The following is a 27,422-nucleotide window of genomic DNA, read 5'->3' as shown; positions in this document are numbered from 1 at the left end:
AGATATGCATTGTCCTGATGAAGACTTACCCGTTACCCCAAAAAACTGATGTCTGTTATACATTATTATGAACCAGGTGATTTTAGTGATTGAGGACTCCATAAATTTGGTCAATATAATATATTATATATGATAATATAATATAATAATATTGGATGCAGAGCTTATAAAGATTATTTGAACTCTAACTATAAACCAACCAACTAATGAATGTGTTTAAAAAAAAGTTTAGATATGAATAATAGCTTTCAAAAATAATTTCCTTCATAAACCAGCAACTCCTTACAAGTCAATTTAATAATGAATCATACCTTTTATTTTAAAGCAAATTTCACAATACAGCTCAATAAGAAAACCAACTTTCAATTTCAGCAGCTCTATGTGTTTCTAATACTGCTCATTTCTTTCTGTTGAAATAAACACACTTTAGCACCACACTTTTGTTCATTGTCTACTGAATTCACATCAGAAAACAAACGTTAATTGCATCTTTTCCATCATGGCAGAGGATGATGTACAAATGGAAAGAAGTTTTGCTCTATGGGTGCTTAAATTAAAAATAAAACTTTTGATTTTTTAAAATGTCAATTTAATGTTACCAAATTCTTTAAGTCTCCACCTTCCATTAGGAGAAAAAATGAAAAAAAAAAAAAAACAACTGCAATTAACATAAAAGTGTTATGATTCCATTTTAGCAGTCATTCTTGCACAAGAAGCCAGAGACATCAGCTTCAGATAAGTTATAGCAACAGCAGCATCCGTCATTCCACAAAAATCACATTCTAGCCCAGCTGGAAAGGGAAGTTGCAAAATGCTTCCGTATGAATTAAAAGAATCTTTAAAACCTTTTTAGCTTTTGTGTTCTGAGTCTTTAGAAACTGTTATTTCTTTATGAGGTTTGGTAGCCTCATCCATCAGTTCCTTCAGCTGCCCAATCTGCTCATCGCGGAAGTCATTAAGTTTTTCTTCTGTGAGCTGGATGCCAAATACAGTCTTTTCTCTTGAATTTTGTTTGTCCTCATTAATTTGTTGCCGTATCAGTGCCGCGTAGTTCTAACAAAGAAAGAATACAAAGGTCACAAAAATGACAAGTGCAGGATGTCAACTTTTTAAATACCATTTTACCATAGTATCATACTCTTACATAACCTTCTATAATAGTCTATTTACACCAAATGACAAAAAAGTATACTTTCTGTTAGAAAGAAAAGTTAAGAAATCTCTAACATCTATGATCAATTTTAAGTAGATAGTTTAAAATACATATATAATACAAGTACTGCCCCTAATGATGGGCTCTGCTTTGCATCACTCCAAAGTGGCTCCCATCTGGACCTGTCACCCCTGGCTCTTCTTCCCCACTCATTCTCTAGCTGAACAAATCTTCTGCACATGCCAGAAAGCCACAGTAGTTATGGCTTCACTTTGATTTAAAGTGTAAAGAACAAAAATTCAAAACTGGACCCTGAAAAATGCTGGGGTTTTGTTTGCTCATTACAGAAAATGGTTCTCACCTCATTTTACCAAAAGGCAATGATGCCCCCATGAAAATATCTTTCCGCCTTTACAGAAAGGCTGGAAGCAGAACAAATACACGCTATAGCTCGTTTTCTCCGTCTACAAATCCAGCTGAGAAACAAACAAATCTCAGGATGCCTCGTTGTTTACACATTATTGTGCTCTGAGAAATTCATAGTTTTTTCTGATATCAGGGATCTGTGGAAAGGCACTACATGTCTTGCTGGTACGTAGTTCTGTAATTTAAGATTCAGCTTCTGTATAGAAGATGCACCATTTTTCTAACTGCACATGAGCTTTAATTCAGATGAAGTTCAGAAATAAGCTGAAAAACAAAAAAAAACAGCCTGCAGACACAGCAGAGCCACACTTAGTACATGCACAGCACCAGAGGTGTTCTCCCTTGCATGGATGGCAAAGAGTGACAGTCAGGGACTACTTCTGCACCTTAGGATTTTTTTTTAGGTTGGTTGGTTTTCTGTTTGTTTGTGTAAGAAGCTCTGATAGTCACAATACCTTGTCTGAACCTGCTGTACCCTATCAGGCATTTATATGAAAAAAAAAAAAAAAATCAAACCAAGCCAAAGCAAAACCCACGTTTTTGCCTTGTATATGACTTACCCCTTGTATATGACTGCCACCAGAAACAAATAAGACCAGAATCAAGCCCAAGTCAAGTCAACCTCTCCTGCTGGTTTCACTCAAAAGACAACTATTTATCCCATGGTATGTGGCCATCGGTGTCACAGACAGATGCCCAACCATTAGTCTGCTTTAAAATCCTATGTCACTGTTAAATACATAAGCTTGTGTTTGCTACACAAACTCAGAAAGCAAGTATTTGCTCTAATCAATAATTTTTCTGAAAATAAATTAATTTCCTGAAGTGAATAAGTGGTGTTCCTCTTCTGATTCATAAACTTTCACAGAATGCACAAATTCATCAAAAGGGCATGGGACGGGCAACATCAGAAGTTTTAAAATACCACACATTGCAGAAATGCTGTAAGCCTTGCTGTTTCCAAAGTTTAGAAAGAATTAGATACAAAAATAAAAGTGACAACCACACACACACAAAAAAAAAGCCCCGTTCCTGACTGCCAGGTGCAGACTGCCATCTTGCCAAGTACCTGCTGGTAGATCTGATATGTTGATAGGAAATGTTGATAGAAATTTGTGATTTAATTGTAAGATTAAATGAGTTAAGAGCTTGTTTGCATTGGGAAGAGTGGCAATCGTCTTTCCTATCTTCTTCAGCATCTTCCTCAAAGGTAGGTGTAACATGTAGTACGTTACATCTTAAACCACTCCCAAAATCTCTGAAAGGCTTTCATTCATTAAGATAGAAACATTCAGGATGGATATGCCTATTCACAGTAACTACCTGTATGGTTCATTTGGCTGCCAGATTTTCTCTTAAAAAGGTCTAAAGATTTTTAATCTCCCTTCTACGTGATAAGCAGTTAAAGTATAAAGCTGACGTTTTTGTTTCATCCAGACGACCATCTTCACTTGCAGCCGAACTAATGACAGCACTGATCAAACAGCAACATTACTGGGGCCAGCTAGGAAGCAGCTGCTCTGTGCCCTGTTTGTTTAACATCTCAGCCAGGCACTGAAAAATGGTATCAGCTCATTTTAAACTGATTTCCCAAGGTGACATCAAAAAACAAGCATGGCCTGGCAGGCCACCCTCATCGGTCACCGTGAGTTAACTCAAAATCACAGCATTTCAAATTCTCGTTCTGCTGCTAGGAGCAAAACCAAACACATGCTGACAGGACTGTGGCATGAAGAAATGATGATGTGAACAAACAGCACAGCAAGGAACGACCTGTTCTCATCTTAACAGAAAGATGCTGAACGCATGATTATATGCGCAGATTGCTGCAGGTGATTTACTGTGTTTTTACTTAAAAAAATAATGTATTTGTTTTGTATTTTGTTAAAGTAATTAATTAACAGTAAAAGAAAGTCTTCGCAGAAGTGAATTTTAAATGGGGAATATACTTCGTGAAACTCCAGAGCATTTTCCTGTGATTTTACTTGCAGCTGTAAATATAGTTAGAAATGTAAGAGCAATCCCAGAAAAAATTTACCACACATTAGCTCAGCTTAATGCCTTATTTCAATGGATTTTCATACACTCATGTACACATAAAACCGGAACAACCTACACTTCACCCTTTAAAACCACTTAAAATATCCCATTAAACTTTTAGAAACTGCATACAGTTACTCATTCAAATACAATTACTCATTCAAATAAGTTAGTCGATCTGAATAAACAGCTATTTTAAGTCACACGTCCTCTAACAGGAATATATTAGACAACTTCACATCACCTGTCTTTGTGTAAAGGACACGCTGTGATGACTTCAGACAAAGTGAGAATCTACTAGAAAAGGTGGTGAGTAAGCCCTCCTCCTGCTTTTTAAAATACTCAGTTGTATTTGAATGATTCCAGAAAGTGACATATTCCCTGCAGCACTCAGGGTCCCTTAATGTGGAGAGTCAAAGCAGTAGTTGTTGTGAGAAGGGCACAAGAAGAACGAAGGCAGGCAGGTACCCAGCGCGGTCGTGGGCAGATGCTGGAAATGTCAGGCATTTAAACCACCTGAGCAGCCACTATGTTTGTAACACCAGGCCAGAGGCAACCCCTAGCAAAGGGAGCTGTTCACCAGCATTCAGCACTGGCTTACCGCTGCTCCTGCTGGGCGATGCCGTGGGATTTCACACGTAACGTGGAAAACAGCAACATCCAAAAGGTTCGAGGCCAAATGTTTCAGTCCTATTGCCACAGACAGTGCTTACATTCAGAGGCTAAAATAAAGCCTCTAAAATCACATTTAAATGAAGCACTAGAAACAAGCTGATCTTCATAAAATATAGCTAAGTATATACCTGTTACATTTATAACAGGCCAGAACTACTGGCAAGCTTATTTATGACAGAAATCAACGTTTCACCTTATGTTTTCTTGTTCTAGCATCTCCTTTATTACACTGCAAAATCCATCAACAAAATGCTTAATATCTACTAGAAAAGGAAGAGTTGTGTTAAGTTACACTAAGTTCTCCGGTTTTCAAATCAAGAAGAGTTTCCCACACCCCAAAACCCCAGCACAGCCCTTCATCAGCAGGGCTGGGCTGAATCAGACGGAGCTGCAGACCTGACACAGCACCGAGGCTAGCACAGGCTGCAGCAGGTAAGCAAGTGGATGTTCCTCAAGTGCTGTCTTCACACAGGTCCTAAATAATATGCTTACCCTCCCTGCATTCATACATAGACCTCTGCTGCTCGAATTCAGCAACACCATGAAGCACATGACAAAAATTGCAGTTCCTTCTTATCTTTACAGAAATTTGAATTCCGTGGTATTTTAATTTCTGAGGATGAAAGACCATGTTGCCATTTCTGATGCACAGGGGTAAAACAGATTTCTCCAGTACAAAGCTACGGTTGTAATGACTGGAAACAGCCAGAAAAAAAGTGTCCTAAAAGTTGAGCTGGAAAAAAAAAAAAAAAAAAAGCAATAAGAACTTTAAGATCACCAAGTTTTCCCTGGAGACTCGGGAAGGATGCTAGAATATGTGATTATCAACCAAAAGTTAAGGCTGGTGACCACAGCAACACAATGATGCACACACTGCAACTATACTGAACTGTCTTGGGGTTGGTTGGGTTTTTTTTTGGTTGCTTCTTTGCAGTTCGGAAGGAGTAAATTAAAAAATGTTCAGCTAAAATGGATCCAGAGAACATAATTATGCAATACCTAGTAATCAGCATGGAGAATTACTATTTGATCGGGAAGGTATAAATAGACTCTTTTTCGAACAGAGTTTACTAATGTTGTTAAACTGGAAGAAATGACATTTGTTGAGAGGAATGTGAAACAAGTTCAAGGACCAACTCAGTTTTGCTTGTAGCTTAAATAATATGTAATTTTAACGTCCTTTTCGCATGTAAGACTTATGAGATCATAATTTGAGGTAAAAGCGGAAAGCCCGTGGCTTGACCATCAAGGTAATCATACACGTATACCAATTCTATTCAGGCAAAAGAAAAAAGGAATGCAACACCGTTACAGTTCAGAGTGACTCTACTGTCACTTGTGGGAAAACAAGCTGTGATTAATCATTGCTTTCTGGATGTACAATACCGATGTAAGTACTGTGCCTCAGGGCCAAAATCTAGGTCACTAAAAGCTTTTTGCACCATCTGGTCACAACCACAGCCTTTGAGATCCATTCCACTTACATTAATAAGCTTCATCGCAGGCCTTAAATAGAAAGCTTGAGCTCATTCTAGTGAAGGAGAGAGGAAAATTCAGCACATACTGGGTAGGAAAAAACAACTCTAGAAAAAATGAATTGACCGATTAAGTTCTGAGAAGAGCTCAAGCTGCAATGTAGATACGGCACATGAAGTGGAGCAGAAACAAGAGATGGGAGGTAAGCCAAAAGAGATGGTCGCATGAATGGGTTCCAACAGCTCGCCACGCTCCTGCAGTGGTCTTCTTTCCTTGGACAGGCTGCAAAATTCAAACTGTAAGCTCCTACTAAGCCAAAAAATCTTCTCTTATGTAATAAAATTCTTCTCTGAAGCATAAACCAGTGTTTGAGAAGCTTTTAAGTTGGTACTTGGAGACAAAAATACTTGAAGAGAAATACGTTAAAATGCCATTGAACTGAAGGACAAAACACAACAAATTATTCAGTCTAGACCGTATCTGTAAGAATTACGATGAAATTACAGCGTTACATACGACAAGCCCTAAGGCTGTTGTGACTGGACAAATAAGCAACAGACCAGAAATGTCAAACTTCTTTCAAGAACATGGTTTCATATTTTTAAACAAATCCTAATAAATCCTCAACTATTTGAAAGATGGTTATTCCCTGACTCAGTTTATATTTTGATTTATTTTTTAATGCTGCGTGTGGCAGCTCTCAGGCTCATTAAACAGAGCTGTCCTGTGCACTTTTTTCTACTCCTGATGTTTTGTCTGGCAGATCTCATGCTACAAACTCACAGAAAAGTCAAGGATTTATCACATGCAGCTAATTTAAAGCAGGGTAAAGGAAAAGACCTGAAGTGATAGTCTCAGTACATACTTTAGGAACGTAACTTGTTCAATACATCCGTTATACTGTAATATTTCTATTTTAATATTGACCTAGAAAATCCTGGCAGAGTGGTTTACAGCAGGTAATTCCAAGACAAACATCAGCTTAACAAGTGAGTAGAGACATTTTAGGTTTTTTAAAGTAAGACTGTTTTAGCAACATAATCACACTACAATTAAAGCACACAATACAGACATCACCTACAGACTTCTGTACCAATTCTCTAAACAGGAGACAAACAACTGATTTTTTTTTTTTTATTATTTCTTTGAGAAGTATAACTTCCAGATTTTCAAGGAAGACAATGATTTCACATCTAGATATTTGCAAAAGGAAAATAAAGCCTGTTTCCAAGACAACCACGTTAGCTTCTAGACTGCTAGATACTAACCAAGAACATGTAGAAGATTACATATCCCAACTGATGACACTTGAAAGACTCACCATGCATGTTCTTCTACTCCGTTTATACCCAGTGAAGCACTTCAGTCGTACAGACACATACAAAGGATACTCAGCATTCTTATTTTTTCCATTGCTCAGTCTTGCACACTCATCAGAGCCAAAGTTTTCAATAAACTAACGATGAAAAACTCAAATATAAACAAAATTTTAATCCGCAAATAGGAATCTTGCACTGATTTCAATGACACCACAAATAACCTTCCTGCTGAAAGTGCACTGAATTTTTCACTGTAATGGACCTGCAGAAAAATAATGTGATTGAACGAATTATGTAAAAAACCATGGGTGCTATTTAATAAGCAAACCAGAAGGTCATTAGCATAAAAGTCAGATCCATTCCTCAGGACAGACAGAAGCATCCCCAGTTTCAACAGAACATTTTTTATGTTCCCTGTTCCCATGCAATACACCAGTCTCTCTCCTCATTTAGCAAAGCAAATTTGGCAACAGATAATCCTGAGTCAAAGTCTGTCCCAGAGGCTCATTTCCTTGGCCATCCCTGCTGTGGTCCCTCTGATAACTACAGACAGACACAAGCCCAGCCTGGCTGGAACTACCACCCTGCAGTGGCACTTAAAGCAGAGTCCTTCAAGTTTATCTACCTGCTTCTTCACCAGAAACGTACACTCACATTTCAAGGAGTGCTCTTCACAGAGCCTTCAATAAAAGAAAGCCTGAGTACAGGTGGACTCACAAGCTTTCAGGAATAAGAAATATATTGCCGCTAGGAAATGCAGGTGAGTTCCTATAAGGGTGCTACTTCGACAAGTTGGACATCCAGTCTAGTCATTTTTAAAATCCTACTCTATAGAAATAACTCCGTGTAGTTAATCACAATGATTTGGTTAAAGTTCAGTCCTTCTTGTTTTCAAATAGCACTAATACAGCATTTCTGTGAAAATAAATGCATACTGATATAACTGATGTTATTTAAGACAACTACAACATACTGGCTTGTATCTGTATACTCACACTTGTGGTAAAAAAGGTTTATTAACGCAATTAGCATGTATTTAATAAAAGGCAAAAAGATTAACTCACTAGTCTCTCTGCTAGACCTGAGGCATATTCTTTCAAAGTTCTTGCTGCTGAGCAACAAAAGATGCTAAATGACGTTCACATTTTAGACCAGAAATACATTTCGTATATACATAAACTTACCACCATTTAATGAAATTAATAAAACTGTTTACAAAACCTTCTACGCTCTCCACACAATAGAACAAATCACAGCACTTTTTCTTTTTTTTTTTTTTTTTTTTTTTTTAACTGTACTGCTCTCAAAATTGCAATAAAAGATTCTTTACTCTGTTTTGCTTTTCTTAAAACAGGTCGATATAATGCAGCCAGAAAATCTCCTGAAGCTGCAGACAAAAAGATCAAAGAAATTAAAAGTTGCCTTTCTAAACATAATTCTAAGATAGTGATGATTTTTTTTTTCTTCTGGTTTCTTGAGGTCAAGAAATTCTAAAGCCTGCAAATCTATGCAACCTACCAGGGTTTTTAACTCACAGTCTGCAGATTTCAATACAACCTCTGAACTGCTTCAGAAGTAGCCAGAGAAGTTAACTGAAGAAAGCAAGTGTGCTATGGCCGTGTTTAAGAGTAGCTATAAATGAGTACACATCTCTACTGACTACATCAGAGCCCCAAATCTGGAAAATGAAAAAAACCTGTGTAATCATCTGCAATCCACTATCTATTTATCCCTCTACCCAATGGCTCTGATTAGGAGGATTTTTATAGCACCTCTCACTTTACAGCAAGTATGGGCTGAGCTGTCACGGAAGAGCAAAAGACTGGAAGGATCACGTACAAAAGGAAAAAGGAAAATTCACTTATCGTGGAATCATAGAATAATATTCCAAGTTGGAAGAGACCCACAAGGATTACAGTCTAGCTCCTGATCTGCTGAACAAGTTTCAAAATTCAATAAAGTACTGTAGGGAGAGCTAATTTAAAAGTGCTTCTGAAAAACTCCATAAAATATTCTGTACTTTTCTTCCATAAAATATTTCTGTACTGTTCTTCTGAAAATCAAATACATATATCAAATTCATGCCTGAACATTCTCCAATAATCTCTCATACAACAAATACTTCAACTCATCTAAATCTTCTCTTACTACTTCTTTCTTGTTTCTGCCACTGTAAAAGGCTTTTCTACTATTAAAGGGAGCTTGCTTTGAATTATCAGATGAGAGGGAAAACAGGGTGGGGAGTAAGAAAGGTACAGAAATCAAGGAAGTCAAATCTTTCAGAGTTGTATTAACTTTGAAATGAACACTCAGTTACCAAACCTTAATCCTTTACAACAAAAATTCAGGCTGCCTGCTTATTCCTAAAAATTCTCATGCACTTGGTATATTCCTCCTTTCCTCTGTGCAACCAAAGGTTGTCCCCTACCAAGCCAAAATACCCGTCCGACTGGAAAACAAAGCAATTTGCTTCTATCATTTAAAGGAAAGGACAATAAGAAGAATGTGAAAACACTAAAGTCAAGAAAACATCAGGGCAACCTTTCAGGAAAGCAAATACACCCTGCGGAGATCGGTCACACTGGCTTAGTCCTGCTCTCTGGTGCTTTCCCAGCTGAGCGCAACGCTCTCCAGCTTCAGGTGAAGAGGTATTAACACTCAGAGCAGGAAGGGGCTGCCTGTATGTAAGATAGCAAGAATGGAAAGTGAGGTGTATTAGTTCTATTTGTGGGTCAAAGATTACTGAGATAAACTACCCCTGCTCTGAGTTAAGTGGTAGCATTTACTCATTTTGGTGTGGCACATCTGCATCCCTTTAAATTTCTCTCCACACTGATACCAAGATACTTTTATCATTAGTGCCAATGACAAACTGCTGCATTGTTTTATTTGTACTGTATTAGGAAACATGTCCTTCTTCTGTTGTGTATGACGACCTGGAAGAGAAGAGTTTTCAAACTGACTACATAGTAAGTCTACAAAAAAAATCTCTAGTTGTCATACAGTGATAATATGAATAAATAGCTTGCCTCAAGATTTCTACCAGGTAGAGAGTATTTAAAATAGTGAGAGGTCCCAGTTTGTGTTTCAAGACTTCTCAATATTAAAGAATTATCTCAACTCATATTAGCAAGGCTTTAAAATTACTCCAAAGTTGCTTAAAACTATTCAACACTATTTTAACATTAAAAACTTGAATTATTTTTGATCTGTTTATACATCAATGATTTCTATTTACTAATCAAGAAAAAAGTGGAGAAGGCCTGATGTGTATCTCAAGCTCACAAGCAGGTAGTTCTCACTCTCCACTCTGTAGGGTGGCTTTTGGACAACTAAATGTGTCTGCTTTGTAATTTAGGCACAGGATTCCTACAGCACCAGACCAAGACCTAGACCTAACACAAAAAACTCAAACAAGTTACCTACATACACCAGCAAGGTGATCTTGGATAACACTTACATCACCTACCAGAGATGCTTACCTTTGAACCACACTGATGGTAACTTACGGGTTTTTTCCATAACATGGCTTAACATCTACTTTTAATGTCCTAAAGCAGGGTGACACCGAAAACAAAACAGAACACTGGTATGAAAAAGAGACACTAGGAGACCAATTGCTCTCATGTTTCTTTTGCACACTGCTTACCTCTAAATGAACTTCAGGAACGTACGTATCAGAAATCAAATCGCATCACTACAACAACACAGGCTCGGTCAGGAGGATTTGCCTAATACCCTACCAAAAAAAAAAAGTGCCAAGCTTTCCTAAAATAAAGCTTAAGAGAGATAGTAGTGGGTGGAAGAACCAACGACAACACATCTTTTAAGGCCTTTTGTTCTGTTTTGTTTTCGGGTTAATAGATTGCACTTCGACAACTTGTTTTGGGGGTGAGGATAAAGACTGGCTGCCTTCTGAATTTCAGCCGGAGTGAATGAACAGACACACTGTCAATGCTGTTTTGAGAGACCAATTTGAGACATGGTTATAAAACCCAAACATTTTATTTAGTTAAATATGATTTAAGCGATAGAAATGTAAAATCCCTTTAAAGCTAATATATAGGTTTGTAGGCATATCCTTGTACATATTTTCCTTTTCTTTTTTTTCCTTTGGCAGAAAAGCAGTGGGATCATTTGTATTCTACTGTATTCATTTATGAGAAAAAACACCAAACAGATCTTCTTATCTTCACTGAACTGCTTGTTATACCTGCTATAGGAGTGATTTTTAAAATAATAGCGTTGCAAAACACCTTTCTTCGCAGAACCCAGCACCACAATGTTTTATTTCCTCAGGTGGGTGTTGAATTTCCCTAGGAAAGTTCTGCCACTAGTGCTGTCAAAATTATCACATGTATTTGAAATAGCTTTAGGATCCTATCTTCCCTCACAAACACTGCCTACAAGCATCTAGTCACAAACGAAAACAAACAAAAAATACTCAGGAGAAAGGAAACCTTTGGCAAGTAACTAGGTAACGTGCACTGATCCTTTGCTGTACCAAAAGCTTTAATCAGGAAATGGGATATGCTGAATAGCACAAAGGGCTTGAGAAGTCACCTAACCCAACAGATTGGGAACATCTGAAGGTGAAAAGAAAAGACAAAGCCAAATACAACAAGTTCAAAGTGCTCGTTCATACTGCAATTAAACCCATTACCCACTGTTGCATGCTTTCTGTTAGACTACTGCATGCGTTCAAGTGAAGCCCTGGTAGATATCAATTTAGCTAATGCATCCTCAAACTGTAATGCCATGAAAGACATTAACTGGAACCAGGTCTCTGATATCAGGGAATTGATTTTCAAACCAAAAAAAAAATCTACACAGACTTGTACACCTAATTTAAACCTACCTATACCTGTTGCTGTGCTCTGAAAGTTTGAATTTGTGCAAATAAGTGCACAAACGATACATGGAAAACAAAATAAAAGAAGTTAACAGCAATGAAGACAGCACTTGCATCCTGTATAACACCGTTTTCCAAGTCCTTGCTAACTGCCATAAAGGTTTTTTCATCAGAGCTGTGCTTCATAATAACACTGTAACCCTCATTGTTTGTATGTTGAAAACCCACATAATTTGTATGGCTGATTTTGGTGTCATAATATGGAATGTCACATACTGGCGCATACCAAACATCATTGAAACACACAGCCAACACACATCTACATCGTCACATTACACATAAACTAAACAAATGATTAAGCAAAAATGAACACAGCACGATTTCAGTTCTTAGGGACGTTGTTCTTGGACTGCAAACAAGCAATTAGCTGCCCCACAAAGGATGCTGATGTGTGCCAGTGACCGCATACCTTGAGAGTACCGAGTTTATGCTTGTACTTTAGCCCTACTTTGTTGTGAATGTTGATTTAAATTATGGCTTTCTGATTGCTATCATTGTAATTTATTTTGCTTAAACTCCAGAAACTTCAGCAATTTTCCCAGCTAACACCAGAAAACTATGCTTTAAGTCAAATCTCTTCTCCATGTCCTCTAAACCAAACTAAAATCACATGGATAGATATAATAGTATGGTTTGTATGTCAAAAAACAAGTACTATAAGCACCACAACAACATGCATTTCCAAAAGTAAACTCTTCAGATAAGAAAACACAGGTAAAATTGTAATCTTACCAGAATTAAATTACACCAAGGTTGTGCCACACACACACACAAAAAAAAGACTAAAACATTTCAAAATTCTATCAAAGATTTGAATGCTATGAAGCAAAAGCAGAAATGACTTCCTGCTGTTAAATGCTTAAATATTACATGCAATTAATCTCATTAACTGAAAAAAAATTCACATATTTAATGGATAAATATGACAGATCTCACTAAAACAATTTTTTAAAAGAAGTTGGAAACTAAAGCTACTTTCCAAGGTCTTCCCAAACTCTTATCCAATTGTTTATTCCTTAACAGAAGCAGCACCTTCCAAGTGCCAATGGCAACATGCCAACAAAATTCCTCATGTTTGCTCTCTAGGTGGCATTGTTGCAAAAAGCACCCTCGGTCTTCAAAACAGGCAAATTATTGAGTCAAGCACACATTCGGTAACCGATACTGGAAGTTTGGAGCAATTCCATTTAGCAAAGTTAAAATGAAACAGCAAGAAAGCTAGGAAGCACCTAACAGATCCCATCCCAACTTCTGTCCCTATTTCAGTCAGCAGTGCCAGAAACCACAGCACACTGGAAAGGTGCTTATTTTATCCAACATACGTAACAAAACTACAGTAATTTCAAGACTGTTTTCCTTACTAGCCTAAAAGCTTTTCAGACAAATCAGCTTCCTCCAGGTACTGCTGCATACCAGCAGTAATTCCCTGGCAGCCACCAACCTGGTGCGCTTCATTTGTCCCTCGGACTCCACTCACCACCCTGGCATCACCGCTGACCCGGCCATCTTCCAGCCTGAGCGACCCACAGTGTCCTCAATGCCAGACAGCTCTGCCCTGATGAACTCGGGGAAAGGGAAGACAAAATTGGCCAATATTTTGTGACTGAACTTACCAATCAGGTGGCCGCAGCTCACATACAGCAGGCAGCACAACGCCGCTGCTGCCCACAGAAAAGATTGCTGGTGCTTCAGAAGGAGCCACTGAAATCATCGCCCGACTTCCACATGCTTTGCTGCTGACCATGACCATGAAATACTCAGAGAAGTAAGGCACCAAGCCCCTGAAATATACCACACAAGCACACGAATACAGGGGGGAGAAAATCCTTAAGGGAAGGAATAAGTTAACACCTAGAAAATTCAGTGTGTAAAACACCCGCTAACACGGAATAGTCAACACTGGGTCATGCTGCAGGAAGTATCTTCAAAAGGAGAAGCAAGGTGGTTCCAATGCCAAATGAGGTCAGACAAAAAAACTTTGTCCTGAAGACAATGTGAACTAAACAAAATGCAGAATGGAAAATTTGGAAAAACTTAAACAAATTCAAGCGCAAGGTTTAGAACCCTAACCAAGCCCATGTTATCCTTTACGAAAACAGGTTATTGGTGAAGTAATTATTAAATGAATGCTGATAAAAAAAAACCTTGAATAGGTTTTCAAACTACACACACACAGAGCATCGCAGAGTATCACTTTAAATACAGTCAGTGGTCCCATTCCTGTCTCGATCAATTTGTTAAATCCTATTTCAGACCTTAAATTTTGATATAGAGCCAACCTCTACAGCTTGATGGACACATCGGTCACAGAGTACCTCAGAAACACTATTCCTGATCTCCCCATTTCTTATAAAACATCTTCATAGCTGTTCATCCAGAATCAGACAACATACACTCAGGAGAAGGACCTGTAGTTGTCAATACTGACCTTTCACTTAATCCTTGCATTTTAATTGTTTCATGGCTCTCCGCTGGACTAAAACATTTTAAGCATGTCTTTATTTACTTCTCCGTTCAGAATAAATCAAATAAGTATGACCACAGAAATTAAGTTTACCACTGGAAAAACATACACTTAAGATCATTAAAACACCCTAGCTTTGAATCATCTCCTGCACAGAAAGTTAAAATTTAAGAATCAAAGCAGAATGGCAAACTTTCACCTTGCAGTTACAGCTCTGTCGGCCAGCCAAGGGCTATCGATGCTCTAACACCAACCACGAGGGCTGCAGCAAGCGGGTGAGGGCTGCATCTGGACAGGCTGCAACTGAACAGGCTCTACTCCGATCCTGCAGGTTCTCGGGCTCCTTTCTAGCTAAACTTTTAGAGAACCCAAACAGTAATGTCACGGAGCCCTGTGGATCAAGTCTGGAAGGACAGCATCCACCACCTCAGTCTGGGGTCTGCCATTCTCAGCCACGTTTAAATTCCCAGCAATTGTGAAATCAGTCTTCTGCTGCAGGTGTCTGCAGGGACACAACAACCTCTATCGACATCCAAACATCAGCTGCTAAAGAATAATGGTGCATGTGTTTTTGTTTACAGTTTGGAGATGGCAAAATGGCATTATCCACAACCCAGGCCATCTCATCAAAGAAGAATCCCTTTCCAAAATTAGAAAGGACAAGAGTACTCTCGCCTAGGATTCCTTATTTTTAGGGCACTGCTTCCTAGTACTTTCTTGGCAGATACACTAACAACTTGGCCTGTTTTTTTTTTTCAATATGCCTCTTAAAGTTTTATACGGACATGTCCTGCTGAAATTCATTGAGACTTGGGCTTCTAAGTCACCTGCCTTGCTACAGGCTTTCAGCAATCTTGGCACAGGCACCTTTGTACCACAGAGAACCCCTCCATAAAGATGCTCCTGGAGTCCCAGGACTCCTGGGTCACCACCTACTCAACCAAAACAGTGCTCTACACCTCTACACCTCCACGCTGAAGACCAAAAGCAACTTATTCTGTGTATTGCCATCTCCCCTGCCATGGGATTTAATCCATCAGCAGGAAACAAAACTTTAACCAGCTCCTTCCTAAAAGATAAATATTTAATTGTTTACAGCATAAGCTGTTCTCATCAAGGAAAACAAGGGCAGCACCAGGCAAACTGCCATCAATATTCCTAAGAAAAAACAAGGTCCACCACAACTACTTTCCTCTATCTGGTCCATGTTGGGAAACTGGTCTCCTGCTTTGGAGTGGCATCTGCTGGCAGACAGGCACTCAAGAGAAATCAGATTCACCAAGGACAAAGTAAATAAATCAGCATTCACATTATTCACAAAGTATCTTTCATTTCCTTCTTGACTGAGGACACACATGTTTCTTCTTAACAACGTAACTTCTTTCAGTTATAACGCAATGATGGTGGAATTGCCATGAACCAGAGTGACACCCTTAACACTACCCATGAAATTTCTTTTCACTAGTCAATTAGCAGCAGAACCGGTGGGAAAAAAAAAAAAAAAAAAAAAACACAGCTACACAAGATCTCATCCTTGTAAAACCACTAAGGACATAATACGTATTTGTTATTTAATTAAAACTCTTCATATCACGGCTCTCAAATCCTTACAATGACTCACCACAACGGGTGTTAGAAACCTTGCCAGTATGCTGAGAACACTGAGAACAATCAACTGGATTTAAAAATTCAAGAGGTCAAGAAAACAACTGGATATCTTGTTTTGCTGTACACCTTATATTGAATTCTAAGCGTTAAACCAAACTTAAACTCCTGTAAATAAAGTACATACACAGAGCAAGATAAGTCATTTCCACATGAACCAGAATACACAAATGTGCTTGTAGCACAGCCTAAACCTGATCTACACTTTTCTTGTAAGCCACAGTTCCTGTATCTGTGTCAGACTACAGCTCCTTGGTCTAAAATATCACGGTGTTTCACTGACATGTGCCTGTATGCATTCTGGAATGGACAAGAAAAAAGTCCAATATTCAGTTTAAACGTTTCAGCCATTTCCAGGAATGAAAGCAGGAATAAATATATATATATATATATATATATATATATATATATATTTATTATTTTACCTTTTGAATAAAACTTCCTACTCTTAAAAACACCATGCAATACCAATGTACTTTGCAACAGAATCTAAAATTTGGTGTTTTTTTTGTTGTTAGGTTGTTTTTTTTGGTTGGTTGGTTGATTTTTTAGGTGAAGACCATACCCATACTGGGCTACACTTCCAGAGACATAATCAATTTAACACTCAGTGGATCCTTTAAATAAATGAGACTAATTAAAAAAGATTTGTGCCTACATACTGAGGCTCCATCTCCTCCAGGCACACTATGCTGTGGCCCACTGTGGCTGATGAGGATTTTTAATGACTCTTCTCAGTTGCCAGATCAGTCGGATGGAACCAGTTCAGGAAGCTACAGTGTAGGTCCATCTCCTTCCCGACACCCCGGGAGCAAGAAAAGGTGTGCTTTGATGTCACTCAAGTAGGACATCTGACACCAGATCCGCAGGCCAAGAACAGGATGGTTATCCTGCAGAGGACACCTGCTGGAGAACCTAGTAGTGGTCTAGATTGCAAGGTGAGAACTTGGAAATACTAACTGGCAAGGGAATAAAATAAACAAAATGCTACAGAGCGTACAAAAAAAAAAAACATGCATCTATTAAAGAGTACAGGAAAATGTAAGTATCTAAGGTAATAAATGTGCCATCAAGGCTTAAAGAGGAACAACAGAAGCAAACCTATTGCATTGGACCATTCAGTCACAAAATGATGAGGAAAAAATAGTTCGAAGAACTCCCAGAACTTTCCAACTCCAGGAAAAAAGGGACTCTTACCATATCAATGTCTGCTGTAAAAGTATTAACGCTGTCACACACTGGCAGTCTACTAAGTTCCTAGAAGGTGATGAGGATTTTTTTTTATTTTTTATTTTTTTTACATAAAGGCTAGCTCAGGGTGCTTATGTCAGGCTGGTTTTCTGTAGCAGGTTTGGCTCAACTGCAAATCCGATTGTGAAAAGCAATCTGAGTGAAAATCCTACCAAAATGAGAGACCAGAGGGAGAGTAACAGAGGGTGAGTAGGAGCACATTACATGGGATATCACTGCAGAGAGGTAAGACATTTCTCAAGTAGAGAAAAACAACCACGGGCTCCAGAAAAGCAAACTACAGCACCAACAGGGAGCCAGAGGATAGAGTGCCAGACAAATACTTTGAAGCATAGAAGGGTGGTATAGGTCCCCTTTTCTGTGACAAGGGATCAGAGAGTCACTAAATATTGCAAACTGCTCAGGTTGGTAACAGCTTTTGCTGCTGGGGAAGCAAACTACCCCAGTGCAAGTCAAAACCAGAAAGCACCGCAAGAGACAACTATAGCTACATCAGGTGGAAAGCACGGAACATTTTTAAAATAAAAAAGCCTTCTCAAAATCTGCCGCAGTGGTTTAGTGAATTACAATACATATTTCAAAACACATTTTAACAAGAAAGGAATCTGTGAAAATTCAACTTTGTATCAGAAGATTCAAAGCCCTACTTGTTTCTGGTATGGGAACGCGCCTTATAAATTTGAGTATTTGCTGCCACCACGCGCACACTTCAAGAACTGCAGTCTTATGAAGGGTACTCACTCCTGATGTATCAACAGTCAAAAATCAGCTGACTACATTATAAGGGCACTGCAGCCTGAAGCTTGAAAGTGCCAAACCCTGAAAAACTGCAAATGTAATACTAAAATATTTATTATATTTTTATTTAATATTTAAACTCAATTCAATTCCACTATGCAACTGTAAAAGGCAAGAGACCCATATGTGCTAAGTTATGTTTGGTGGTCTACAGAAAATAAACCAATCACTCTGATTCACTCCATGCAGACATTAACACCACCAACACAGTTCCATACCTCCAGTCAGGCCATCTCAAAAGAAACAATGGTGGTGGGGAGATGTCTCAAGTCTCACCCTCCTACCAGGCCTCAGAAAAATGGGAAAACAAATTAGACAACGCTGCAGTGACCTAATCATCTGCCCATTTCCTCTAAATTATAGAACAGAATAATTCAGGAAGAAAAAAAAAAAAAAAAGCATAAAACTAGTGTATCCATTTCATGTTGTCCAGGAATTCCCACATAGCAAGAGAATAAGCATCTACATTTTATGGATCAGTTGCTAGTCATTCTTGGAAGATGGGTGCAAGATCAATCTTAGAAGGTATTCTACAGCTTTACCTAGTTAAGAGAAAAAAAAAAAGGTATCATGATGTCTTTTACGTTATTCTGCTCTGTTGTTCACTAACATCCTTGTAAGAATAACAACAAAAAAATGGAACATATTAACAAGAGTATATTAAACTCCTCACATAGCCTTAAGATATAAAACTTAGTTAAGTCTACTTGCAAGATTGCTTGCAACTTACTTCTAGTATAATGATCATTTCATTAAAAAAAAAAAATCCCATTAACACTACTTCTGGAATTAACCTTTAAGAACATGCAAGTCCAACATTTTGTCAGACTTAAGTAAGATTTTCAAATCACAGCCTTCAAAAAATGTAGTTTTTAATTAACAGGCACGGAAATAAAAATATGTCAGGATATTTTTTCTGCTCAGTTTATTCCAAGGAGTGAGTTGCAGTATAATCACTAGGATATCAATTAGGAGATATATAACTGTAGACAGAATCAGCTTCAGCATTAAAACAGCCAAAGCTTTCAGCATCATGAAAGCCAGCAAAAAATAATAATAAAAAAAAAAAGATAAAAATGGTGCTAAATACAAGATTATGAAGTTGAAATTTGAGGTTGAGCTTCTTGCAAAAACACAGCTGATTAACTCACACTACTATTAGTGAACTGTATAAAAGAGCCTTGACCCTTTAATGGGTTCAAACACATTAGCTGTATATTCAGACATGCTATATACAAATCTGGGGCTTTAAAAATCCTCCAATTTGTGTATCACTTATGCAGATACCTCAGTATGATGCTGAAAGGTAAAAAAACAGTTCTGCAACAATTATTTAGATGTGCTCCAGATTCCATTTTAACTCACAGAAAAATATCAATTTTGTGTCTACACAGAACAGAAAAGCACATCCATACAGTATAGGCAATTACAGCACTCATAATATTATTGCAGTAATTACAAAATATGGTACTTGACAGCACTTGTGGAAAGTTGGCAGTGTTTATAGTGTTGATGGTGGAAACGCATTGAAAACACAGTAACACCTACCATGCTTACAAAACACTACAAGCTGACAATATTCACACAAGTACCAAACAAATGCTGCAAGGAAGGTCTCAGTGAAATACAAACAAGCAGAACTCCTGATAAATTTGCAATTCCAATTTATAGCCAGTTTGTCTGTTTAACCCACTACAAAGTCATTTGTCGATCAATTGTCCTGTTATTATCTCCATCTGAAAGCCTACACTGATAAGGATTTTTTAATTCTACTGTAAAACACTTATGTAAGAAAAACAGACACTGCTAGAAGAGCAAAATGAGGACAAAATAATCTGAATACCCATCTCCTCTTCTCTCCTTTTAAGTCATAGAGGAAACAAGAAATCTAACTAGACTCGTACACGTACAACTTACAGACAACTTTTAAGACTTATTTTTTTTTCTGTAGACCTGTACTGAGTTAAACTTTTTGAAATGGCTGCCAAGGAACTGTGAAAAAGCAGAACGAGGTTAATTTACAGCAATGAAATAAACTGTTAGATTAAAAACTACTCAGGGATCTGCGTGCACACCACTAAAATCACTGATTCCTGACCACTACAACTTTATTTTAAAAATAAGGAGACCCTCAGAGTTATGTGCTATTATGCATGTAATTTTTGTCCTTAGGCTATTTCCTGATTTTTAACCACATACACAAGTACTACGATACGCTACATAGCATGGTTATGCATATGCTGTGCCTCGCATAGCTTGGACAGAATTTTATACAGCCACTAGATGGAAACCTGAATTACTTTTTAAAAACAGCAATTCTGCAAATGTCATTGCTGGTTGTGTTTCTACTGGGTCTGACATTATTGCTAGTTTCTTATTTAGAGATCTAATCACATGCTGACTGTCACAAAGCTGTATTCATTTTAAAAGTGTCCATGAGCAGGCACACACAGAATTTCCTCTGATGTCCTTGAATCTGAAAGCACTAATGTAAATATGCCTTGCTGATTTCTCAAGGAGTGAACTGTCAATGCATGTTAGCGATTCAACCTGCTTAGACAGCAATTTCAACTCTTCAGCCTAAGTTATAATTAATAAAAATTGCTGTACAGTTTGGGTTTAATAAATACCACTCTTTAAATATCGAAGGCAAGCTATATGCTTTATAAATGGTAAAATCATCTGGAATTTATAGAACTACTAGCACACCATGTGTTTCTATGAAGTTCCATCACTTCAGTGGCATTCACCTCACAATTAATTTATTATAACCTAAGGTGACTGGCGTACGCAAGGGGTATAACCTGAAGTGACTGGCAGCCATGGCTGCCTGATGAGACCCCAATGGCTCAGATGTTGCTTCTGGCTGTGTCCAGCTCCCAGGCTCTCTGCAGCTTCCATGGAAGAGGAGCAGGTCCCCACTCCTGCTTCTAAACCTGTATTGGAAGGAGCACTGAAAAGATGAGAGTAAAGCCACAATATCAAAAGGATGCTTCACCGTGAAATTCTGTTATAGGGATTTTTGGGTTTAGTTGTGGTCAAAAGGAGCTTTACACATGAAAGCTGGCTCAGGGCACTCACCAGATCATGGGTGCTGCACCCAAGGGCCATCTGACAGAGGCAGGCTTCACATCTGACACCAGAGCAGGACACCCCTGGCAGTAAGGCAGAGCAGGGCTGATTCCCTGTGTCCAGCTATACCCAAATCCCACATCAGCCATAACTACCCAGCTCTCAGAAAAGTGAGAAGTTCCTTCCTGCTTTTTGAGAAATATCAGAGAGAATCAAGGAAATTGTCTCCAATTTTGCGCTTACAAATTAAGACCCAGTGAACACCCTAAGTGGGGGCTAAATACGTAAGTCTCAGTAGGAATTTATTCTTAATAAGAAGGTTTTCATCCAGATAGCCATAAAAATCACTAAAAGCAAATTCCAACGTATCCGGTAATGTTACAATGAAATACTACTCTTAAATCCTATTTCACAGTTTTTATTAAAGTCATAAAATGGGAAAAACCTTAAAGTCATATTTCACTTCCCCCAAAAAATGTATTTCTTTGTCAGGCAAAGAAAAGATCACTTATATAATGTACTTCACGGAAACTCAGAATACAGAAAGTTAGCAGCAGTTTCAGACTTATGCAACCTATAAATTTGCTGAAAAGGCAACCCACATGTCCCACTCCTATCCCTGTCTGATTCCTGTACTGGCCACAGCTTCCTCGTCCACCCACCCAACTTCGGATATTTGCTCTTCAAATTCTCTTTTCAACTTCTCAACTTATTTTTCAGTGCCAGAGGCTTAACACAGATCAAAAATGGGGAGGGAGGATCACACCAGCTGAAAGAATTAAGATGCAAAACTTTCAGTATACCCAACCACCAACAGAAAGAGATGCATCATGACAGCTGTGTCCTGGGAGACATTATGGGTCCATGCCACAAATCATCCAGGCAAACCAAACACAGCAAGCGAGAAGGTTGAAAACAAATTTGATGAATGATAATTATTTTTATCACACCTGATATCATACTGACTAGAAAAATTAGCCATTCTTGAGAGGCTAAGTGACCAGCTCCCCGGGTGGAAAGATACAGTTCCACCTTCATTTTTCCAATACAATGCCTGGACATGTTACCAGGAATGAAAAATGGTCACCTTCCTTCCAAGCGTACAACAGCAGATGCCAGCTCCCAAATCAGTTGCAGTTAATTTGAAAGCTTATAAAAAGGCTCTCTGAGTCAAGAGAGGCCAAAGCATTTCAAAGGCAATTTATTCAATCTCTCTGATGTGAGAAAATGTCATGTAATTCTGCAGGATGATTCTGCTCATCTCAGGAAGTCCAGACCTTCCAGCCTACAGGGTCAGACTTTTTAACAAGGTAAGTAAGAAATGACCTATTTCCAACTCAAAAGAAGAATTAACCTAAATGATGTAAAACAAATGATTACCTGAATTACTTAGCTGAATATTCTACACCATTATCATTTGTAACCCGGAATGAAGTAATCAATATTATCTTAATATTACCTATTCTTAAGTATGCTTTCTCATCAGCTACCACACAATTTAGACGACTTGAATGAATTCACTTACCATATCTGTCAACATTAATTCAATAGCATTCCAAGGTAATAATCACTATCAATCTAATTATATCAGCCACCTCCTGTAAATGAGTACCAATTATTTTAATTAAAATATTAAATATTTAGAAAATAGAAAGGAACGTATATTAATAATTTATATACTTAATTTCAATCTACCTGAACAACCATGATTCCTGAAAAACAAAGCTTGTTTTCTTTGCATCTCCCCTTCCTACTTCTCAGCGGGTTTCAAGAGGCAAAGCATTAATCTAACAGCAATGACAGGAAAAATGCAATTTTTGTATTGTTCTATTATTTTTATAACTTTTTATGTACCTGCAGACTATTTCTACCAGTCTTATTTAAGAACTATTCCAAGAATATTCAAAGAACAGTTTCCCCATTTTGTAATTTCAAACTGGTCAGTTTAGATTCCCCATAAAAAATGTCATTTGTGACCTGCCCAAACTGGGACAGAACAATAAATCCCTCACTTTTTCTACGTACGAAACAAGGAGATCCTTTCTCATCTCCTTTAATGGAAACTGACACTGCAGCAACATTAGGGCATAGACAAGTTGTTCTAGAATCATTCACACACCAAGGCAATTATTAATTGGGTGTCTTTTCACCTCTTTTTTTCCATTTCTGTTTAAACTTCATCTCAGAAATCTCTCTTTAACCTTCTACTTGTGTTTCTGCGCCCTGCACGTATACTCAAAATGACTGTACCCCTGTTAAGATTACACATCATATTAGAGTCCTCATTCAAAGTCAAGAAATGTCAGTGCAATCATCCTATCCACAACTTTTGGTCTATCCTATGAAGAATATACATTAGGATGCACTATCCTTACATAAATTCCTAAATACTATTTTTCTGTAACATCAGACAACGTGCCACTTTGTACCAGATAGCATGCACGCAAAAAAAAAGATGTGAGGGAAGAACTTTTCCCATTGAAGTTGAATATTTATAGCACTGAACTGCAACCATTAAGGTACATGAGTACTTTAATGAACAAGCTAATCAGGAAGAAAAAAAGCTTTGCATGCAATATGCCAAAATACTGTTATCTGAGCAGTAACTTTGTTTTTCCCCAAAAAAATGGTTAAAACTGGACATGATATATAAACATTTTGCATTAATGTAGCAGTGATTTAAGGTTTTTTTTGTTGTGTTTTACTCTTCTTTTTTTTTTTTTTAATAAAAATAGATATGTAGACAAGAAATACAAAAATGGTTCATCTATATGAAGTAGCATGTTACAGCTTCAGCATCACTGAGTGAGCAACACACACAGCCTTCAAGAACTGGGCCTTCACAGGTACGCTGCTGTGTTTTGCAAGAACTGTTCTGGAGCCTCCAGCCTATTTCTGATCAAAATTTAAAAAGAGTGTCCTGGTGCCCAAGAAAGGCAGAAAGAGGACTCCAAAATGAAGTGGAGCATCTTTCTCTTACCTAAAGCAAGTATTCTACAGGCTACCTTCCTCAGCTTCCTAGTTCAAGTCTTCAAGGTACTGCAAACCACAGCATGTTGTGAGAGGCAGAGATTCCTACAGGCCAAAAATCTGGAAGTCTGATTTACAGATTTCCCCCATGAAGTAGATAATGATTTAAGGGAGAAAAAATCCAAGAACAAAACAAAAGATTAAAGGAAAGATGAGAAGAGCCACATTAACTACATGCTAGCATCTCGCTAAAAGAGAGACATACTTGTAAAGTTCTTTACGCTGACACTCTCAAAATAGTTATTAAATTAGCTTCCTCTTTGAACATATCACAACTAATAGCACTGCATGCCAGGTTTCAAAATTCAACTTCTGTTCCTTGTAATCTATTTTTTCCCAGTTTTCCCTGTAACCTACTTTTAAAATACTTTTGAGAAACACATTCACAGAAATGGCTAATGCTTCTTCAATTTAAACATTGTCTTCCTTTAAAAAAAAAAAAAAAAACTATTTCAAAGAAGATTTTAGCACCGAAAATAGTTAACGTGCAACTTGTTTTTTTAGCTCATTAAAATTGGAGGCAGTGATGCAGAAACATTTTGGCAATATCAAATAAACTGCAACTGAGAATTATAATAGCGTCAGCCATTTGAGAAAATGATACAAAATTTCCGATTTCAGCATCTATCAGTTGGCAAGAGGCAATTAAAATATATTTATTCATTTCCCCTGGAGAGAAAACCAGGCAGCATTCTCCCTGCCTGCTCGTGACACCCCAGTGCAAGGCTAACGGAGCTGCTTTGCCCCCTGTATTTTAGCTACCCCCGTAGCTAAAAGCAGAAGAGATGGCTGGGCCAGGTGTCTCCCCGTCACTCTTCAGCTGCCCAGTCTGAAGCCCTGCACACTGCCCATTCGAACCAGCTCCCAGAAGAGAGGTCTATTGGGGTCTATTAGTGCGCTAGCACCTGCTAGAGCTGAGGAACGTGGGGGGGAGCACCCCGAGAGCCCCCCTCCTGTCCCATGAAGCCTGTCCCATCCCAATTACTTGTGCATTATCTGCCTGTCTCGTCCCAATTCCTCGTGCACTATCTGCCTTGCCGTCACTGCCATCCGGGTCACGGGGGGCAGCGCTCACTTAGGACTTGCTGCCTTAGGAACCACTCTGCAAAGCGAAGAACATTGCTCAAAAATGACCTGAAAGCTCACGTGGGAGCTATTTACACATACATATTAACTGTATTTATACGATTAGCTGCATATGGAGCTATACATACACATCTGTAATAACATATTATATGCAAATCACACGTGCGGCTGCGTGGCTGCTGTTTATAATGCATATATAGCTGGTTATATGCTTATAAACATATCGTCAGCTATACGCATATGTGCATACATAGCTGGTTATATGTTTATATGCACAGAGCTGCTACGTTTATCCACACATACAGCTGACGATACGTTTATATGCACACAGCTGAGGACACAGCCGCGTGCAGGCGGCTCCCCGCACACGGGACGAGGAGAGCAGCCCCCCGGGGCCGCCCCCTGCCCACGGGGCGCCCCTCAGGCACTTGCCTCCCATTCCCGCAGGAAGCGCTGGGCCTCAGCCGGCCCCACGGCCCTGTGCCTCCTGAACTCCTCCCTCACGTAGCGGTCGCCCAGCTCCCGCAGGGCGGGCGGCAGCGCCCGGTGCAGCCGCAGCAGCCGGCGGTAGAGGCCCCGCGGGCCGCCCGGCCCTCCCGGCATGGCGGCGGCGGCCGGGCCGTGAGGCGGAGCCGCTGCCGGCCTCCTACCGGGCGGGGCCCGGCCGCCGGAGCAAGCGCCGCTGTCGCAAGGGGGCGGAGGGCGGGTGAATAAATGGGGCTGGAGGGGGCGGAGGGGATGTGGAGTGAGTGAGAAGTCACTGGAAGGGGCACACGGGGATCGCCTCGTCCCTTCAGGGCTGACCGCAAGCTGAAACGTGTCGCCGAGGGCATCGCCCAAACGTCCTCAGGGTGCTGACAGGCACAGGGCACCCACCACACTCCTCTCCAGGAGACCCGTCTCAGTGTGTGACCACCCTCACGGCACTGACATTCCTCCTCACACCCTGGCACAGCTCTGAGCCCTTCCCTCATGTTCGAGCTCTGCTACCACCAGAAAGAAATGCAGAAGAAAACTGCATTTTACACCCGGGCAGAATTCAGAGCCAATAAAGCAGTCCACTAAAACCAAACTTCATCAGCTTAATTCTATCTGTGTTATTAAGCTTGTATCAGAGGGAGCTATGATAAGAAGCCCTCCCGTCTTCATGGGGCTGCTGAGGGTTCATGCCACCGCGCTGTTATCTCCGAGCTCCCGCTTTCTGCTGCCTCCCACATGCAGAGCAAGCTTCATCTCTGCAGCTCACAATACGGTTTTTTCAGCTGTTTAACATCATATCCAACCCACCCACGTGGAAAAATCTTCAACAGTCACAGATATTTTGACAAAAGAAAAAAAGTGGTTGAAAATCAGGCAGCAACAGCAATGACAGAAGTCCGGCCTAATCACACCGTCCTGTTAAGCTCCTTCCAGCCGCTCAAATAATTGACTCTTCAAAACAAAAAGGAAACATTTCCATAGGCCCACGGAGCATTAAGCTTTCCCCAGGATACCGAGAAATGTAATAAAAATATACTGCCTTGTCAAAAGCCCGGGTCATTATGTCCAAGCAATACAGAAAAGAGTGAACTACAAACTATTACTCCTTACTATTTTTTGATGTTTATTTATTCTCCCAGGCACTTCAGTGAAGGAAAACTGAAGTTCCCAGTAACTAACTGAAAAGTGGCTGAAGCAGCAGAAAGCTCTCAGAGTTCCAGTTTTCCTCACTGGCGGTTTCCAGTTCTCCTAGTGCCCCTGATGTACCCTGGGCAGGCCTAATCCTCAGTCAGTTTTGCTATATTCTCAAACTGCATTTTCTGCAGATATTTCTGTTAGGAAGGATTTCTAAACTTAATGCATTTCGTTCACACCTGAGTCCGTCAGGATTTTCACATTTTTGAAAGACCGGAGTTAAAAAACTGACTTGTAATATCAGTTGTATTTGCAATGGTGCAGTTCCCCTGAGTTACCTCGGGGTGCATTCATCTGCAGAAGTCATTTAAATATCTTTCATGTAATGACCCCGGCACTCACACTGCACACACTGACAGCAGTCTTGCTACATCCATGTCG

The 27,422-nt window shown here is 39.2% G+C and overlaps 1 protein-coding gene across 1 annotated transcript; it reads right to left on the bottom strand.

Annotated features, from left to right (window-relative positions):
- Positions 1-211: 211 nt before the first annotated feature.
- Positions 212-26,008, bottom strand: SDHAF3 (succinate dehydrogenase complex assembly factor 3). Its single transcript, XM_084507672.1, has 2 exons — positions 25,800-26,008; positions 212-1,053 (listed from the first exon to the last, which is right to left on the bottom strand). The coding sequence occupies exons 1-2, from the start codon at positions 25,968-25,970 to the stop codon at positions 850-852; spliced, it is 375 nt and encodes a 124-aa protein (XP_084363798.1). The 5' UTR covers positions 25,971-26,008; the 3' UTR covers positions 212-849.
- Positions 26,009-27,422: the final 1,414 nt, after the last annotated feature.

This window comes from Aythya ferina, assembly GCF_964211825.1.
Source record: "Aythya ferina genome assembly, chromosome: 2".
Classification (NCBI taxonomy): domain Eukaryota; kingdom Metazoa; phylum Chordata; class Aves; order Anseriformes; family Anatidae; genus Aythya; species Aythya ferina.
This window is presented reverse-complemented; position numbering and strand designations above follow the sequence as displayed.

What these genes read in the sequence shown, in the direction of transcription:
- SDHAF3 (XM_084507672.1), bottom strand. Translation starts at nt 25,970, where the DNA reads ATGCCGGGAGGGCCGGGCGGCCCGCGGGGCCTCTACCGCCGGCTGCTG. An exon ending in GCTTCCTGCGGGAATGGGAG is followed by an intron (nt 1,054 to 25,799) that starts GCAAGTGCCTGA and finishes TTTCTTTGTTAG; the next exon opens with AACTACGCGGCACTGATACG.